We start from the raw sequence: 19,768 nt of genomic DNA, 5'->3' as shown, positions 1-19,768 counted from the left end.
ATGAGCAATATCAAGAAATTGCTGAACTTTCAAGGCTTCAACTTCAAATACCATCGCCAGGATGTGGTACGGAAGGTCAAACTATTGAAGGCTAACTGTTGCGTATAAAACATCCAATAATTGCATCGATGTTAATAGGGATTACGCGCGCATTTTATGTTGGTTACTTTAATAATTTAAGGACCCATATCATCGCTGTAGCATGTATTTGTTAATTGAAAAATATAAAATAAATTGGCGTACTGATAATTGACCAAGGCAGATTTAATTTATAATGCATACCCTGAATGACAATGACTGGCATTAGGCTATAATTACGCAAGAATATACCTACGGGTTTGCGTGTTGGGGTGACTTGTACTGAGTGATAGAAGTCTGGAAGGACTCTTTTCTTCACTTTTCGTTTCCTCACAGTTGTGGACGAGTCACTCTGATGATCACTCTGGGGAATTTCGACAAGAGGCTTTTCCTCTGCCACTCGAGCGCGTGCCCTCCTGGCATGGCGCGGACTGTGCCTGAAACCCTGTAAAAACATGGAACATCATGTCCAAAAAGGAGAGAGAAAAAGATGCCGAAATTGTTAAATATGCTTGAGACATTTAACTAGTTGAATGATCAATGTATTATTATGGATCACACTGACAAATATTGTCATTAATGGATGGAACTTTGGTTTTGGATTGCCATAAATCTAATAAGTTAATTGTGTAATTAAGTGGTTTTTAATGTTCAATTTGTAATCGCCTATGTTGGCATATTTTGTCACATAAGTTGGCACATAAGTTTTCATTAAAATTTGGATTTTTTTTCTCCAGAATAGTCAAGCTGCATAAAGTGCAGAATCATTCACATTATTTATTGATCACACATGCGCAATGCGCATAACACAGTCCTAACAATAGCGCACCAACACAACTCCCAAAAGTATACAGTAAAGTATAATAAAAGTAACACAGAGCAGCATATAGTTGTACTTCCTTCACAATCTTGTATTTGAAAGAAGACATTGGCTACTTACTGACCTTGACCGAAGTAAAAACGAATGATTACCTCTGATCGAAAATGATGCGTCCTGAGACCAGCTTCTAGGACAAATGAAAAGATGTTTAACTCACTCGGATACTTTCAAACACATCACATAAGCACATGGCTACATTTAGGCTATCGTAATGACATCATTGACTACCATTAGACAAATTAAGACTGTGAATAAAGTGGAAAATATACATTTGGACACTGATAGTAATATATGATTTCACCCTCAAGGCCATGCACATAGCAGTGAGTCTACACTTAACTGTAGCCAATGCTATGTTTATCTGCTGAAAATAATGGCGATTCAAGTGTGTCAAGTAGCTTAAAATAGCACAGGATACACTTTAGGCTATATCCTATTTAACAGGTAATCGTGTGAAAATGCTTGAACATATTGCAGACATGCCACGCATTTGGTTTGGTGGATTAGCCGCACTGCTTGAAGATGCTGACGACGCCTCTACTCACCGCGACTCCTTGAGCGCCCTGAAAGCACAGATTTTATGGGATGTTTCCCGTTACGAAGCCTCCGATGCCAGCAACAGAAAAAAAGAATTGTTGCAATAGTTCCAAGCAATAGCAGCAATAATAGCAAAACAACTTGAATACTATACGGTCTCAATAAGACCAAAAACGCTGCAGCAATCATTATAAAACGCGATGTAGGGCAGCGCCTCCTGCGCACAGACAACCGGCTCTGGGCTTGCTGCCCTATATACTGAAAGCGAAGGTAATATTATTGACAGGATATAGTGAACGTCTCATTGCAGCCCGAAACATAGGCTAGACTACAGACTATCCTTCAGTTCTATTGATTTCAATAATGTAAGGCAACAACCCATGACTCAGCAGAATAGCTTTTTTTTTTTTTTACTCATGCAAGGGGAGTGAGCATCGGCATCCGAGCTCCGCACAGCAAAGATGGTCTGAGTATCACGATCAGTCTCTATCATCAACCTGGTCTCTGATATATGATAAATTAAAACAGTGTAGTATTAAATATGCTAGGCTATTTATAGGCTACGGCTAAACTATAATAACACAGGCCTAATTGTCATGAAATTACTCTGCTTAATAGAGATTTGTTAGTAGGCCCATGCCAAGCTAGGCTCACGCACAGATGAAAGGGTTTTGACATAACAATTATGTCAAAATTAAGCTTTATCGGTTTCCTGGATTAAAGGCAAATGCGTCTGACTCCAAAGTAAAATGTGATCCCCCCCCCCCCCCCCCAGAAAAATAACTGCCTTTATAATTAATGAATTAATTAATGTCGACACGACAGTTTTATGTTTTCCCCCCAATGCGACAGCAGCACTGCGAAACTAAGTGGCTCCGCCGTGCGCTTTTCCTTAGAACTCCAAGTCCCAGCAACACCCGCAGAAAATCAACATCCCTTTTGCACGAAAACGTTTCTTGGTGAGTGTCCGCTTGTGCTTAAATTTACTTTAACGATAATTATGTAGTTATCAAACTACTTGGGTGGCTAAATGGTTTTACCTAATAAATACGTTTATAATGTCTGCAAAGTATAGACTGCTTGTTGTGCACGGTGACCTGCTAACTATCGTTAGCTAGCTAGCTAGCTAGACCAAGGAAGCTGCCTCGTTCTTGTGTTTTCTTCGACAATGTTTCAACTAGTTTAGCTAGCTAACTAGTCAGCAAAAGTGTTGAATTGGAGCAGTTATTCACACTAGTGCTAGCAGGGGTTATAGCTAGCTAGCTAGTGTTGAACACGCGTGATGGCAAATTGGAGAACGCTTGCATGAAAACAAACAATTTGTGACATTGTAATTGTAGTTAGCTATCATTGTTTTAGATTTGAGCTATTATCATTGTAACAATGTACTTATTGGTCATCATTGCCCTGCCAGACATACTGACAGCTGGATGAGGATAATGATGTTGACAAAGTTTAGTTGATTATCAGTGGGATTCGATTTGGATGAGTTATCTGTTTTATTATGTCGTTTTTTTTACTCCAGATAAAATCAATGTCCACCCCGACTGGAGCAGAAGATGAAGATGAGGTGGAGTTTGTGTCAGTAAGTGATTTGTCATTTGCAGAAACAAAGGTTCAAAGGTTTCTCTACTATGTTGTCATTGCGTCGTTCCATGTAATTTCAGCAAGCCATGACACCCACCATCATCATATATTGTTCTGAAATCGTTTCTGTAGTTAGAAACAGATCAGATTAGCTGGCATTCCTGCAACATTCTTTTGTTGAAATATAATCTCTGAGAAATTAAGTTTATTGATTGCACCCACATTGGCTATTTTTTATTTATAGGATTCATATCATATTTAATACAAATAGTACCTCAAATCTGATTTGTACCAAATGTTTTTTTCTAAGTAAGACCCCCACGCCAGTCCCAACACAGTGCTTTCAGAAAGTATTCACACCCCATGACTTTTTACACCTTTTGTTGTTATAGCCGGAATTTAAAATCCTTTTAGATGTAAAGTCCCCTGTTTAGGTGACTTGCATGGTTCTGGTACTGGTTCTGACCAACATTTTTGCATAGAAATCAATCTGTGGACACCATAGATCGAAATGGCTTGCATTTAGAGGTAGGCCTGATTCTCATGGATACAGGGTGAATGTCTCTTCTGCCTGTGTGAAATCTGACACCACATTAAGCTGGAATGTCCCTCCTTCCATTTCATTCGCTCTTCCGACTGTCCATCAAGCCCTGGCTGAACCCAAGTCACAACCACTAACAACGCATATGCCTGGAATCCTTACATCGTAGCAGCAGGATAGTGGTTTTGTTGCCATAGCACATTCCGAGATAGATTCGTAGATTTTACACAAAAAACACTTTCTGTTTATCATTGACGGAGAGACGTTCACAGCGGTTGGGGCAAACATTTTGATCAAGAGATCTTGAGAAAATATGAACCTTTTCTCTAACTCTAAATATACAAATATGTATTTTACAGTTAGAAGGAAGGTGAATTCTTATAGTTAGTCATTTTATAAATGTATTCTACTATATTTAGACATAATGTAATTTCAATCTTATTGAAACAGTTTTGGGGGATTTTTTTATAATTTTTATACTGTGTACTTGAGCTTGTGTTCTCAAGTCACTACACCTCAGCAATTTATAACTATTTTTACATTAAAGGTGTTTTTTGGCCCTCCCATAATTAAGTTACTTTTGGGAATTACATAGATTACATTTTCGATTAAATGTACTTATATTTAAGATTTTAAAATCGATTCAATTTATAATTTTTGTCATGGCCTACACACTACCCCATAATGTCAAAAAACATTATTCCACTTTGACATTTTTACAAATTAATAAAAAATGAAAAGCTGGAATGTCTTGAGTCAATAAGTATTCAACCCCTTTGTTATGGCATGTCTACAGTACATAAGTTCAGGAGTAAACATTTGCTAAACAAGTTGCATGGACTCACTCTGTGCAATAATAGTATTTCACGTGTTTTTAAAAGAAATACCTAATCTCTGCACCCCACACATACAATTATAGTGCCTTCGGAAAGTATTCAGACCCCTTGACCTTTTCCACATTTTGTTACGTTACAGCCTTATTCTAAAATTGATTAAATAAATGTTTTCCTCGGCAATCTACACACACTACCCCATAATGACAAAGCGAAAACAGAAATACCTTATTTACATAAGTATTCAGACCCTTTGCTATGAGACTCGACATTGAGCTCTGGTGTATCCAGTTTCCATGGATCCATTTCTACAACTTGATTTGAGTCAACCTGTGGTAAGTTCAATGGACATGGTTTGGAAAGGACAAGAATCCGATGGTCACTCTGACAGAGCTCTAGAATTATTCTGTGGAGGTGTGAGAAACTTCCAGAAGGACAACCATGTCTGCAGCACTCCTCCAATCAGGCCTTTATGATAGAGTGACCAGGCGGAAGCCACTCCTTAGTAGAAGGCATATGACAGCCCGCTTGGAGTTTGCCAAACGGCACCGAAAGACTCTGGTCTGATGAAACCAAGATTGAACTCTGGCCTGAATGCCAAGCGTCACATCTGGAGGAAAACTGGCACCATCCCTATGGTGAAGCATGGTGGTGGCAGCATCATGCTGTGGGGATGTTTTTCAGTGGCAGGGACTGAAAACTAGTCAGGATCGAGGGAAAGATGAACGGAGCAAAGTACAGAGAGATCCTTGATTAAATCCTGCTCCAGAGCACTCAGGACCTCAGACTGGGGTGAAGGTTCACCTTCCAACAGGACAATGACCCTAAGCACACAGCCAAGATAATGCAAGAGTGGCTTTGGGACAGTCTCTGAATGTCCTTGAGTGGCCCAGCCAGAGCCTGGACTTGGAACGTGATCGGACATCTCTGGAGAGACCTGCAAATAACTGTACAGCAATTCTACCCATCCAACCTGACAGAGCTTGAGAGAATCTGCAGAGAAGAATGGGAAAAACTCACCAAAAACAGGTGTGCCAAGCTTGTAGCGTCATACTTTAGACTCAAGGCTGCAATCGCTGCCACAGGTTCTTCAACAAAGTACTGAGTAAAGGGTCTGAACTTATGTAAATGTGATATTTAAAAAAAAATGTAAATATAAATTAGCAAAATGCTCTAAACCTATTTTTGTTTTGTCATTATGGGGTATTGGTCATAGGTTGATTATATTGAGGGGAAAAACAACAATGTTAGAATAAGGCTGTAACGTAACAAAAGATGTACAAAGTCAAGGGGTCTGAATACTTTCCGAAGGCACTGTATGTGTAAGGTCCTTCAGCTGAGCAGTGAATTTGGAACACATATTCAACCACAAAAAACAGGGAGGTTTTCCAATGCCTTGCAAAGAAGGGCACCTATTGGTAGATGGGTAGAAATATATCCCTTTGAGCATGGTGAAGTTATTAGTTGCACTTTGGATGGTGTATCGATACACCCAGTCACTACAAAGATACAGGCGTCCTTCCTAACTCTTGCCGGAGAGGAAGGAAACCGCTCAGGGATTTCACTACTAGGCCAATGGTGACTTTAAAACAGTTACAGAGTTTAAGGGCTGTTATAGGAGAACTGAAGATGGCTCAACAACTTTGTAATTACTCTGCAATACTAACCTAATTGACAGAGTGAAACGAAGGAAGCTTGTACAAAATGAAAAATATTCTCCATATTTTCAAACATAGCGGTTGCTGCATCATGTTATGGGTATGCTTGTAATCGTTATAGATTGGGGAGTTTTTCAGGATAAAAAAAATTAACGGAATGGGCTAAGCACAGGCAAAATCCTACAGGAAAATATGGTTGTCTGCTTTCCATCAGACACTGGGAGATGAATTTGCCTTTCAGCAGGACATTAACCTAAAACAGAAGACCAAATCTACGCTGGAGTTGCTTACCAAGAAGATAATGATTGAAGAATTTTGAAAATAATAATGGGGAAATGTTGCACAATACAGATGCACAAAGCTCTTAGAGACTTACACGCTGTAATCACTGCCAAAGGAGATTCTAACATTTATTGATACTTATCTAATCAATATATATTTGTTTTATTTTTCATAAATGTTTAACAAATGTTGGAATTTTTGTTCCACTTTGACATTAGAGTATTGTTTGACAACTGACAAATCCATTTTAGTCTCACTTCGTAACAACAAAATGTGGAAAAGTTTAGGGGTGTGAATACTATTTGAAGTCACTGTGCAGTATCAGTTCTTTATCTGACAAGTAGTATATTGTTTCTTCATCCTATGTAATGTATTTTCAGTAAAAAACAATAATTTAAAATCCTGTGCAGAGAAATTAGTAGTTGAAGTCGTTCAGTTTAGGTTCCAAGCTACATCCTAATACAGATGATGCCGTTCCTGCTATTAGGTGATAATAGTTTCTTAATTTTTTTATATTTTTTAACCCCCCCTCCCACCCTCAATGTTAAAGGGATAGTTCACCCAATTTACAAAATGACATTGGTTGACAGGACACGACAGTTCACCTGACACAAGACTGAATCCAAAAATGACACGGTTGATTTTATGTGCATTTGACATGTATTGTAGTATTTGCCGATAGCCGTGTTCCATGGCAAATTTTCTTTCCAATAGACAAACAGGCTCATTCTGTTCAGAACAACCCAGGGTATGACGCCATGTCATCTAGTAAATGTACATCAAACATACTGATCATAAACGTTGACACTGTATATGACAGGTTTTGTATGGAAATGTAAAGTGCACTTTTGGAGTCATGGGTGTTTGGCTTGCTTGTATGACATCAACGTGTTATTTATTATAATCCTCAGTCTCATCTTTCAAAATACATTGAGTCCTTTTAATTTACAGCATTTTCCTCACTCAGACAAGAAAAAATGGAGGAGGGATGGGGGCAACTTCTTGTCGCATATGAAGTGCAGAGCCTGAGCTCTGACGTAATTTATAGCATGTTACTTTACAGCAACTGTGTTCCAATTTAGGTGCTCATCAGTTTCCAAATCTGCCATTTTCAACCTTTATAAGGGTACAAGTGTAAAAGGCTACACATTTTCATCCTATGCATTAGTTGAATTGAAATTGACCCAAACGTGGATGTTTGAGTCAGATTAGGTCATCTACTACAGTTCCCATATTGTTAAAAAACTATTCCGTATTCTTCTACAAAATTCAGACAGTGTCTAAGTGAGTCAACAGTTTATTTAAAAACAGTGTCTCATCCATTTAACTATTTTGTTTCAGGAGGCTCCACTCAGACCTGTACTGGAGTGTATTGATTTACTGAGTGAGGGCGAAGACGATGACAGTTTACCCATGGCAGAGACAGTGAGTGTGTCAAGTGAAAGATAATAAATTCAATCCAAACTGTAATGACATATGGAAAGGTTAGTGGAAGACCGGGTTCGACCCCGGGCTGTGTCACAGGTCCCAGGCTGGCCTTTAGGGAAGGGTTTGGCCGGCCGCGATTTCCTTGTCCCTTCGCACTCTAGCGACTCCTTGTGGTGGGCCGGGCGCCTGCAAGCCGGCTTCGGTCGCCAGCTGCACGGTGTTTCCCCCGACACATTGGTGCAGCTGGCTTCCGGGTTAAGCGAGCAGTGTGTCAAAAAGCAGTGTGGCTTGGCAGGGTCGTGTTTCGGAGGATGCATGGCTCTCGACCTTCGCCTCTCCTGAGTCCGTAGTGGAGTTACAGCGATGAGCCAAGACTGTAACAACCAATTAGATATCACGAAAATGGGGTAAAAGTACCACAAAAAATAAATGTAAATGTTATGTAAGTAGTATATAATGTTCACCTTTATTTTTTATTGTGAAGATTGAAGATGAGATTGAGCGACAGAAGGCTCAGGTCACCTCCACTTTGGACAGACTGGCTCAGCAAGTCTCTGTGGAGAGAAAGGAAAGAGAAGAGAAGTGTAAAGCCTTCAAGGTAAGGACACTTCAAGTTGGTATGATCATCTTATTAACCATTTGAAGCTTGTTCTGCACTTGTCTTTTGTGGGTGCTATAATGTCTGCACGGTTCTTCATTTTGGTCCTGTCTCTGCTCGCATTATTTCAGGAGAAGCAAATCTCACAAAAGGCTCATGGGCGGCAGGAACTGGCATTTAGTCCCAATGGACATGCATATGATGCCAAGCGCTGTGTGGATATGTGGTTAAAGATGCCAGGTAATGTCTCTTTTGTACTAGAGTTCTGGACCCGTATTCATGAAATGTCTCGGCGTAGGAATGCTGATCTAGGATCTAAAGTGATCAGCATAGTTACTCCGAGACATTTAATGAACGGTCCCAACTAGCACACAGAAAGTTTAACTTAATTTGTTAGAAAAGCAGCATCTCAGTCTTGCCATTGTCTGTTCTCAGGTGTGAAACCTGGTATCATCAATACTGGAGCTAGCTGGAGACGCAGACAGGTCCCCTTTCCTACCAGTAGCTCATCTACACATACCTGTCCAGTGATCAACTGTGGTCGGGTTTATGACAACGTGCCTCTCCTGGAAGGTCACTTGAAAAGGTTAGATAATATATGAGATTTATATTTCTGTGACAATTATACATAAAAACAACCAACTTTTATTTTAGCCATGAGTTGCCTTGAGAAATACTTATTTCTTTGTGTTTGCAGGTTTGACCACTCTCCTTGTGATCCGACCATCTACCTGAAAGGAAGCCCAACTGAGCTGTTTGCTTGCGTTGCCTGTGGTCTGCATTTTGAAACCAAAGAGGCTTGGAGGGTGCATCAGCAGTCAATGGTTGGTTGTGCCTGTAAAATCAACCGCTGTTAGAAGATGACAGCACTTTCAATTATGTTCAGTCACATGTCATTCAAATGTGCTCTATGCAAGAATTCTACCTGTCTTTATTCCTAACCTAAAGGAATCAAGTACCATGAGGAGAAAAAGGACATTTCTGAATGCCGTTTCAAACTATAAAGTAGCTTTTTACCTGCAAGTAGTCCGTCCGACCGACCACCTTTACACAGTAGTCTTCCTGTTTTAAAATTGGAGGTTAAAAACGTAAACAATGTAACAATACTTTACATTCCTGCAACAGCTTTTGTTATTGGATGGAGGGAACTGGATGTCCATCTCTACCAAAGCAGTAGAGAGCAGCATTTAGCTGTGATATACACTTGGTGGCACTAAATACCAATGAGGAAGATCAATTATTTTGGGGGTAGTTGCCATACCTCAAGATATCTCAAGATATCTCAAGATTAAAAAAATATGAAATGAAAATGAATACTTTAATATTCTTGTTTAAGTCTTCAACCACAGATAATGCATACACATTTCAATCCAGCTAAAAAAAAGTATTGACTTTCATTGTGTGGGGAAATTGTTATTTTGTTTAGCTGTCCTCCTCGCCTAATGAAGACCATGACCACAGTCAGACCTGCCAGTCCATCGTCTGCTTCGCCTGCCCTGTCTGCTACTTCCTGTTCTACACCAGGGACGAGTGCCTCCATCACATGGCGGCCAAAAACCACTTCTCTCAGTCCATCATCATGAGTGGTAAGCCTTGCCTCTCCCACTCTTAAGTATAATCAATCATGTAACATGATCTGCATCAACACTAAATATTCCACTCATGAAAATTGGATTTAGGCGGAAAGACAAAAGATAAACGGCATATGGACTCTCTTTATGCTGTTATTGGCATTACTAGTTATTTTATTTTTTACCTTTTATTTAACTAGGCAAGTCAGTTAAGAACAGATTCTTATTTTCATTGACGGCCTAGGAACTGTGGGTTAACTGCCTGTTCAGGGGCAGAACGACAGATTTGTACCTTGTCAGCTCGGGGATTTGAACTGGCAACCTTCCGGTTATTAGTCCAACGCTCTAATCTGCATGTAGAGCAAATAGGTTGTGCAAATGAATAGTGCTTGGACGGGATAACTTAACCAAATACACTGCTATTAATTTGCTCTATTGAAACATGTAACCAGCTATTTTGTTCTCTTTCTGAACAAAAGAAACTACAGGGACAGCATTGCCAGTTCCCATCCCTCGATATGCGAAGAATCGTCTTACTGCTTTATGTAAGGAGGTTATATTCAGCGTGAGATGTACAACATGCCGAAAGGGGCTTAACTCACACATGGAAGCACAGGCCCACTTCAAGTAAGTTTATATCTGTATGTGTTTGTGTACTTTTGAACTCTATGGCGTTAGTGTACATGCAATTACATGGTTGTTACATAGGCAGGTATAATTGCAGTGTAGGTACAAATTGTTCATAAACAGTTTGTCTGTGTATTAGAAAATAAATCAATAACAGACATACATATTCAACATCTCACTTCCTTCATATGGATAAATCATCTTATTTGTCATTTTGTTAATGTTATTCTTCTCCCTCAGTGTGCAGTGCAGAGAGGGCAGTGCCAGGGCTGAGGCAGTGAAAACAGTGGTGCAGGTTATGAAACAACTGCAGGTGCTGGGCCAGTGCTCTGTGTGTTGCAAACTGTTCCTCACCCAAGGTCAAGTTGACAGGCACAAAGAATTGAGTCGGCACATTACTGAGGTCAACAGCACCATGGAAAGGGCGATTCTGCACTACAGCAATTTCTATGAAATCCAACACGCCAAGAGGGCTGCGGTTGCCCCATCACAGAAGAGGGACAAGGAGAGAGGTGATTCTGTTGGATACCCAGCCAAGCGCCAGAGACGCGGGGGAACTTTGAATGGCAGTGCTGGGCCCTCAACGAGTGTCTCGATAGTGGCATGGTTCTGTGAATGTGGCCAGCGCTTTTCAGAGGAGGCCATGGCAAGCAAGCACCTTTTAACTGCCAATCAGATATTCCATCAATGTGGTGTGTGTGGAAAGCGTATGGATGAGTCGTCCATCACTCGCCTGCACATGAGCCGCTTTCATGGCGGCGCCCACCTCTCAAACTTCCTATTCCACTGCCGGCTGTGCAAGGTGGACATGCCACGTCACGAGGACATCCTGTTGCATGTGTCAGAGACCCACAGTGGACACACTTACTTCAGGGAAAGAGAGGTATCAGACGAGGAGCCTGCTCCCATCTCCTATTCCAAACCCTCCACCAGTGGCAGACCCAGCGCTCCCACTGAGCCCAGGGCTAGAACTACAACTCCCACATGTCTCCCCAAACAGGACGAGAGGTGGCTGTGCAGAATGTGTGAGGACATCTTTGACTCGGAGCGAGCCGTGCACAAGCACTGCAGAGATGTGAGAAACCACAGTTTCCAGAGGTTTGCCTGTGGCCACTGCCCACAGAAGTTCTTCAAGGAGGACACATTACGCAGGCACTGTGTGAACGAGCACAGCAACCAAATAGTGACACGCTACTTCTGCGGGCTCTGTGACAGCATGCAGTATGACACCGAGGGGGAGTTCCAGGAGCACTATAGAAGCCTGCACAGTAAGGACTACTACCTCATGGATGTGCCTGGGGTTGATAGACCCACTGAGGTCGAAAACTACAACTCCAGTCATCTGGCAACAACCAGTGAATGTCTGTGTCCATGCATGTCGTCAGAAAAGGCAGAAGACGAAAGGAAGGCTACTTTCACACGATGCATAAAGCTGCTGTCCAGTGAAGACAAATGCAGCTTTGTATGCGCACCATGCGACGTCAAGGTAGCTTCCTTTGCTCAGATTAAGACTCATGTCCACTCTCAACACGAAGCCTTGGGGCTAGAGAAGACCTTTGACGTGGTGTGTGGATCCTGTCAGAAGAGTCATAACGACGTGCCCAGTTTCCATAACCACTACCACTCCCAGCACTGCTTTCTGGAGCCTTGCTCCAGCTCTAGAGATGGAGGTGAGAGTCGTACGGAGAAGGCAGCAGCTTCCTCCGCTGTTAAGACACTGGCTGCTGTGGAGATTAAACCGGAAGTGAATGGCAAGTCTGCTTTCAAGTCTGCTTTGGGTTTGGACTGTGTTCCGTGATTCATTTCCACTGCACTGACCTTCCTGGTCTTAGAAAACTGATTTGATTCATACTTTTTTATTTAATAGTGGAGGAGTTTGAAGATATGAAACATGCCATCGCTGTGAACTTGGATGAGGTCAGAGATGACACTGAACCCCATGGAGGTGATTATTTTTTGTTTGCTGATCTGTTCAGTGATTTGGTGAATGACATCGACCATAGAAATTATATAGCTGCAGCTATGCTAGCGGTTAAGAGCGTTGGGCCAGTAACCGAAAGCTTGTTGGTTTGAATACCTGAGCTGACTAGCTGAAAAATCTGTTGATGTACCCTTGAGCAAGGCACTTAACTAACCCTAATTGCTCCTTTATGTCGCTCTGGATAAGAGCGTCTGCTAAATAACTCAAATGTAAAATAGCTATAGAAGGTTTCTTGTATTTTGGTCTGTTCAGTGATTTGGTGAATGACATCTACCATAGATATTAAATAGCTATAGAAGGTTTCTTAGAAATGTTTCCTAAAGTGCTGTTTTTTTTCCAACTGAGATTCTCTTTTTTTGTCCATTTCCATTGTGTTTCAGATGAATCTGAGGAGATGAAGCGTGCCTTGGCTTTAAGTGCAGAAGAAGCAAGAGAGCCAACTGACTTTGATATTGGTGTGTAAACACCTTTACTTATCTTTGTTTATTTGAGGACCTTTTCAGCAGTTACATTTTAGTTTACACGTTAGAGTTGGGAGATTTTTAGGTTAGACCTCTTCTACGATATGCTAATCCAAATATCACGATATGCGATAATTGTTTTGCGCCGGGAATGACTAAGTAATTCCAGACTGTGCAATTTTTGTGCTTTAAAAAAAATGGTATTGGTCACATTCTCATTAAATAATCTTTGTGTGGCAAAAAAATAAGGCTTAGTTCATTCATATGGACTTCATTTTCAACATATTGATAGAGCCTAACTGGTAAAACTGCACAGTTTTGATTTGTAAAGTTCAAATACAGTATCGTCTTGCACTTCACGATATTCGATTTAATCCCCGTTGCATATTGCCTTATTTGAATGGCCAGAAAGGTTCTGAAGAGTTTTGAAGCAGTTGCCCAATCTGGTCATGTAGATGTAGCATAATAAAAACAAGATGATACCTCTCTTTTTTTAACCAGCGTGACATGCTTGAAGAATAACCTTAGTGTGAGTATGTCTAATCAAATCATAGTGACGTTTAATGCACACTGGGATATTCAGATAGTTGGTGTAGAGAACAACATGAACACTTTTTGAATGGTTTTGAGATGGTAGTCTCGTGTGTTTTTGAGACAGTTATATTTCTTATTTAGGTTGACATTATATTGATTTTTTTTCTTCCTGTTGTTCCCCCCCAATTTATCTTCACAGAGATGGAGGAAGCTCTCAAAAGAAGCCTTCTTGAATACTGATCAGCAAATGTTACTTTCTGGTAGCCTGTCATTTATTTAGATGTGTAACATATCAGCTACTTTCAAAATCGTTACACTTTACGACACCCTTATACCGATGTGATTACACAGTAATAACTGTAGTAACATATGAACTGTAAAGATTATGTTGAGGCATACCGTGTATGCATCTTTATCACATGTTCAGAGCTTTTTTTTTTTTTTTAATAAAGATGTTAAGTATTTTCCTTGTCTCTTTCTTTGAACTTTTAACATTAATCATTGGATGTCTGGATATTGTCAACAAGTAAATTAGATTAGATCGTCGTTATTTATATATATATTTATGTATTTTATATATATATATATATATATATATATATATATATATATATATATATATATATATATATATATATATATTTTTTTTTTAAACCGTTATTTAAATAGACAAGATTAGGTCGTTCTACTGGCTGCAGTGGAGAAAGAATCCCACCCTCTTGAACGTTCCAGAAGTGCAATCCTCAATCCTGTCGGATGGGTCGGGAAAAACAGCAAGGGAAGTTCCAGCCCATGTTTGGAAATGTTTACTCTGTGGCGCTGTCTGTCAAGCAGAAACCTCTACGTTGTGCTCTTGGGACCAGCTAGTGCACCGTTAGGTGTCCATTGGAATTTAATCTCGAGGGAGATCATTAAACTAACTATGGCACAAGCGAAAATCCACCAGGCTAAAATGATTGAAGCCGCTAATGGCAAATTCAGCAGATCAATGTCTATGGCAGATCGCTCCGGACGACTTCTTGAAAGTTTGGACCAGCTGGAAATAAGGTAGGCTCTTTTACAGACAGCTGGCCTGAATACTGTATAGAGAAGACAATTCATCCTTGTTGTAAATACAGAGCGCACACTTGTCATTGTAGGCTACTGTAACGCTATAATATGCCTTTGTTTGTCTAGTTTCTTTGAAGAATACACACGGTATTCGGCTACACAATCTCTGGTTCCATTAAACTGATTCTAAACATAGAAAGCAGTAGACGGTGCCAGTGGAAGAAGGAAGAACGTTCTCTGAATACGTGTGCACACTACAGTGTACCGTATCATTCACAACAGTGGTTTATTTGAATATTTTACGGTGCCAGACTGTGTCCTTTTAAAATAACATCATAACCTTATTTAAACAGCTGTAAAAAAAAATGTTTTAAATGTTTGAAATTAACACCGAAAAACAGTTGTAGAATATGCAATAGGATGAATAATATGATCACAACTTTCTCTGAGTCACGTACTAACACTTACCATACATAACCTATCGAAATATCTCATGACAATGACATCTGTTTTAGGGTGGAGGCTTTACGCGAAGCCGCAACTTCAATGGAACAGGAGAGAGAGTGCTTACTTGATATGATCCAGTCCATAAAGAATAGTGAAGAAATGCGCAGTATTTGTGACGGTATGTGTTTGATAGCCAACAGATATCTCAGGTTGGATAACTTATGCCTAAAAAGCATAAATTTGGTTGAAACAAAGGGACACTTCACTGGTAGAAATTGTTATTTAAAGTGATAGTTCACTCACTGATGTTTTAAGATCTCAAAAAGGGTCTTAGGTTGAGTCCAGGTCCTGTCATGACTTTTGCAAATCCAGCTATACAGCCTACCTCAATCCAAAATGCACGGGAAAGGTAAGTACCATGCAATTCCCCATGTGGGGTGGCATGGCTATAGGCCTAATCTACTTTTATGGCATAGACAGGAATTCTTCTTGTCAGAACTTCTGTAAGATTTTGGTACTTCTGACAAACTTTTACTTTAGTGAACTGTTCTGTTAAAGGTGCAATGCAGCCATTTTTATCTCAATATCAAATCATTTATGGGTAACAATTAAGCACCTGTGATTGTTTTCAATTAAAATGTAATATATAAATATATATAAACAGCTATTTTTCAATTTTCCCCTCCCCACTTGAAACCACTCCCAGACAGTACTAGCAACATTCTTGGTTGAGAAATTGCTCTTTTCTTTTTATATATATATATTTAGCAAAAAGAGCAATTTCTCAACCAAGAATGTTAGTACTGTCTGGGAGTGGTTTAAGTGGGGAGTGTAAAACTGAAAATTAGCTGTTATTAGCAGAGGTTTGGAACTCTCAAATTGGTCTATTACCTCATTAAGCTCATGATTTCACAATTTTACAATACTATTCCTATATATATATATATATATATATATATATATAAAACATAGGAAAATCATTTTTTTGACTACACCTGGCCTTTAACACCAACATCTGATAACACTGTGCTATCTCTCTTTTTCAGGAGAGAGAGAGGAACTATCTTTAACTGCTAACCGTCTTCTGGGTAGGACGCTGACAGTTGAAATATCAGTGGAAATCATTAGAAACTCCACACAAGAGGATGCCCTACGCAAGGCTACCTCTTTGATTGATGAGCTTGCTGCAAAGTTGCTTGATGACATGGATGGGGCCAGAAAGGGCCTGATGGCACTGCACGCTGCCTGTGTGACCGAGGCACCACCGGTTCCTATCGATACAAAATTCCAGACGATCGTCATCACCTGCGCCCTGGAAGATCAGAAAAAAATCAAGAGGAGGCTGGAAACTCTGATAAGGAACGTGGATAATGCTGAGAAGAATATCAAGATAATGGATCATCAGAAAGTGGATGACTTAAACAGTGCCAATGGCAAATGAAGGCACTCATACTGATTCAACCCCCCTAATAGCCCTAACTAATAGAAAGTCATAATATATTGGGAGACCAAACTCCTCATTACCATGCTATTATTTCCCATAATTAGTGAAAGATAGCATCCACCCGTCTTCCTGTCATGGCACAAGGCGTCCATACTAAAGTACAGGTCTACCTAGACTGGATAAAGTACAGGTCTACCTAGACTGGATAAAGTACAGGTCTACCTAGACTGGATAAAGTACAGGTCTACCTAGACTGGATAAAGTACAGGTCTACCTAGACTGGATAAAGTACAGGTCTACCTAGACTGGATAAAGTACAGGTCTACCTAGACTGGATAAAGTACAGGTCTACCTAGACTGGATAAAGTACAGGTCTACCTAGACTGGATAAAGTACAGGTCTACCTAGACTGGATAAATATAGTCTGTTCTATATAACTTGAACCTTTAAAGTGCTTTGCCTTGAACATTTGATAAGTCCTTATGACTACCACTGTATTCTACTACCACTAATGTCACATTCAAACCCTGTCACCATAAATATTGCATATAAAAAAGTTTTACACATCTTAACATTACTAACATTGTCACATTATTGTTTTGAATGTCAGTTCAGTTACCTACACACTGCCTTATGTAGTAGTTTCAATAAGCACTCAGGCTGCCACTCATTAAGGCATTTAAAAAATGCATCGACATTGTTTTTGTTGAACCATCTTAATGTGATCATTTACAGTCTTAATCCTTGACATGTTATGCTACTCTCCGGTCATTACTGTAAGCCCGGGTCACAACCTACCTGAAAACACAAGGCAAGGTACTGAGACAGTTAATCAGCTAAATTAAGTTAATATCTTTATGTAAAGATATGTTACGTACATACAGTTGAAGTCAAAAGTTTACATACACTTAGGTTGGAGTCAATAAAACTAGTCTTTCAACCACTCCACAAATTTCTTGTTAACAAACTATAGTTTTGGCAAGTCAGTTAGGACATCTACTTTGTGCTTGACAAGTCATTTTTCCAAAAATTGTTTACAGACAGATTATTTCACTTATAATTCACTGTATTACAATTCCAGTGGGTCAGAAGTTTACATACATTAAGTTGACTGTGCCTTTAAACAGCTTGGAAAATTCCAGAAAATGATGTCATGGCTTTAGAAGCTTCTGATAGGCTAATTGACATCATTTGAGTCAATTGGAGGTGTACCTGTGGATGTATTTCAAGGCCTACCTTCAAACTCAGTGCCTCTTTTCTTGACATCATAGGAAAATCAAAAAATCAGACAAGACCTCAGAAAAAAAATTGTACACCTGCACAAGTCTGGTTCATCCTTGGGAGCAATTTCCAAACTCCTGAAGGTACCACATTCATCTGTACAAACACGAGTATAAACACCATGGGACCACACAGCCATCATACCGCACAGGAAGGAGACGAGTTCTGCCTCATAGAGGAAACCGCCATAACCAAAGCCAGACTACGGTTTGCAACCCCACATGGATGGTACTTTTTGGAGAAATGTCCTCTGGTCTGATGAAACAAAAATAGAACTGTTTGGCCATAATGACCATCGTTATGCTTGGAGGAAAAAGGGGGAGGCTTGCAAACCGAAGAACACCATCCCAACCGTAAAGCACGGGGGTGCATCATGTTGTGGGGGTGCTTTGCTGCAGGAGGGACTGGTGCACTTCACAAAGTAGATGGCATCATGAGGAAGAATTATTATGTGGATATATTGAAGAATCATCTCAAGACATCAGTAAGGAAGTTAAAGCTTGGTCGCAAATGTATCTTCCAAATGGACAATGACCCCAAGCATACTTCCAAAGTTGTGGCAAAATGGTTTCAGGAAAACAAAGTCAAGGAATTGGAGTGGCCATTACAAAGCCCTGACCTCAATCCTATAGAACATGTGTGGGCAGAACTGAAAAAGTGTGTGCGAGCAAGGAGGCCTACAAACCTGATTCAGTTACACCAGCTCTGTCTGGAGGAATGGGCCAAAATTCACCCAACTTATTGTGGGAAGCTTTTGGAAGGCTAACTGAAACGTTAGACCCAAGTTAAACAATTTAAAGGCAATACTACCAAATACTAATTGAGTGTATGTGAACATCTGACCCACTGGGAATGTAATGAAATAAATTATTCTCTTTACTATTATTCTGACATTACACATTCTTAAAATAAAGTGGTGATCCTAACTGACCTAAAACAGGGAATTTTTCCTAGGATTAAATGTCAGGAATTGTGAAAAACTGAGTTTAAATGTATTTGGCTAAAGTGTATGTAAACTTCCGACTTCAACTGTATGTACTTGTGAACGACCAGTCCAGAAATAGCCAAAGTAACAGTACTATCTGTGAGACCTCATTAGAGACAATGTACCATGTCAATACATCATGAATAGGCATTTCACATGCAGGTGCAGAGTACGCAACACAAGCACATGCACATACAGAATAGGATACTAGGCAGTCATTTTATATGTCCATTAACACATATTTAGATATTTTTTTAAGCAAGTCACTGATGTTGAAACATGGCATTCTTATTCAGATTATTTTTTTTTTTTGGGGGGGGGGGGGTCTCATTGCAATGTTTATATCTGTTATTCTAACAAACCCCACACAATTTAAAATGTGGGTAAAATAAACACATTCTTAGCATAGCCAGTACATTCCTAGAATGTTTTTTTTCATTGGTCGTCATGCTTTAAAGGACGTGTCAAACATGACTTAACCTATTATGTCAAATATGACATAAATCTGTGCTTTATAAAGGGTGGCATAAGCACCTCTTAATAAAGGCCATATACAGTGCCTTGCGAAAGTATTCGGCCCCCTTGAACTTTGCGACCTTTTGTCACATTTCAGGCTTCAAACATAAAGATATAAAACTGTATTTTTTTGTGAAGAATCAACAACAAGTGGGACACAATCATGAAGTGGAACGACATTTATTGGATATTTCAAACTTTTTTAACAAATCAAAAACTGAAAAATTGGGCGTGCAAAATTATTCAGCCCCTTTACTTTCAGTGCAGCAAACTCTCTCCAGAAGTTCAATGAGGATCTCTGAATGATCCAATGTTGACCTAAATGACTAATGATGATAAATACAATCCACCTGTGTGTAATCAAGTCTCCGTATAAATGCACCTGCACTGTGATAGTCTCAGAGGTCCGTTAAAAGCGCAGAGAGCATCATGAAGAACAAGGAACACAC

At 39.8% G+C, this 19,768-nt stretch overlaps 3 protein-coding genes across 6 annotated transcripts in view; 2 read left to right on the top strand and 1 right to left on the bottom strand.

Moving 5' to 3' along the window:
- The window catches only part of LOC110499368 (dystonin), a 194,466-nt gene extending 192,730 nt beyond the window's left edge, over positions 1 to 1,736 (bottom strand). The window contains exons 1-3 of the mRNA XM_036956226.1: positions 1,504 to 1,736; positions 1,051 to 1,082; positions 335 to 523 (exon numbers count right to left, since the gene is read on the bottom strand). Of these exons, the coding sequence (XP_036812121.1) occupies positions 335 to 523; positions 1,051 to 1,082; positions 1,504 to 1,684 (402 nt within the window). The 5' untranslated portion in view covers positions 1,685 to 1,736. The remainder of the gene's footprint in view (positions 1 to 334; positions 524 to 1,050; positions 1,083 to 1,503) is intronic.
- Positions 1,737 to 2,311: 575 nt separating this feature from the next.
- znf451 (zinc finger protein 451) lies at positions 2,312 to 14,060 on the top strand. 4 transcript variants are annotated; one of them, XM_021576457.2, is made up of 14 exons: positions 2,312 to 2,454; positions 3,021 to 3,080; positions 7,738 to 7,821; positions 8,309 to 8,422; positions 8,554 to 8,662; positions 8,858 to 9,008; positions 9,120 to 9,246; positions 9,849 to 10,008; positions 10,473 to 10,620; positions 10,861 to 12,371; positions 12,488 to 12,565; positions 12,982 to 13,056; positions 13,564 to 13,591; positions 13,796 to 14,060. In XM_021576457.2, the coding sequence occupies exons 2-13, from the start codon at positions 3,030 to 3,032 to the stop codon at positions 13,566 to 13,568; spliced, it is 2,613 nt and encodes an 870-aa protein (XP_021432132.1). In that variant the 5' UTR covers positions 2,312 to 2,454; positions 3,021 to 3,029; the 3' UTR covers positions 13,569 to 13,591; positions 13,796 to 14,060. The 4 variants fall into 4 exon arrangements, with proteins under 4 accessions (XP_021432132.1, XP_021432133.1, XP_021432130.1 ...); XM_021576455.2 differs by lacking the exon at positions 13,564 to 13,591 and having other exon boundaries at positions 2,313 to 2,454; XM_036956225.1 differs by lacking the exons at positions 2,312 to 2,454; positions 13,564 to 13,591 and adding an exon at positions 2,519 to 2,825.
- Positions 14,061 to 14,377: 317 nt separating this feature from the next.
- Positions 14,378 to 17,114, top strand: bag2 (BCL2 associated athanogene 2). The gene is made up of 3 exons (XM_021576454.2): positions 14,378 to 14,643; positions 15,162 to 15,271; positions 16,140 to 17,114. The coding sequence occupies exons 1-3, from the start codon at positions 14,399 to 14,401 to the stop codon at positions 16,532 to 16,534; spliced, it is 750 nt and encodes a 249-aa protein (XP_021432129.2). The 5' UTR covers positions 14,378 to 14,398; the 3' UTR covers positions 16,535 to 17,114.
- Positions 17,115 to 19,768: the final 2,654 nt, after the last annotated feature.

This window comes from Oncorhynchus mykiss, chromosome 20 (assembly GCF_013265735.2).
Source record: "Oncorhynchus mykiss isolate Arlee chromosome 20, USDA_OmykA_1.1, whole genome shotgun sequence".
Taxonomy (NCBI): Eukaryota; Metazoa; Chordata; class Actinopteri; order Salmoniformes; family Salmonidae; genus Oncorhynchus; species Oncorhynchus mykiss.
The sequence above is the reverse complement of the archived record's forward strand: the minus strand, read 5'-3'. Positions and strand labels throughout refer to the sequence as shown.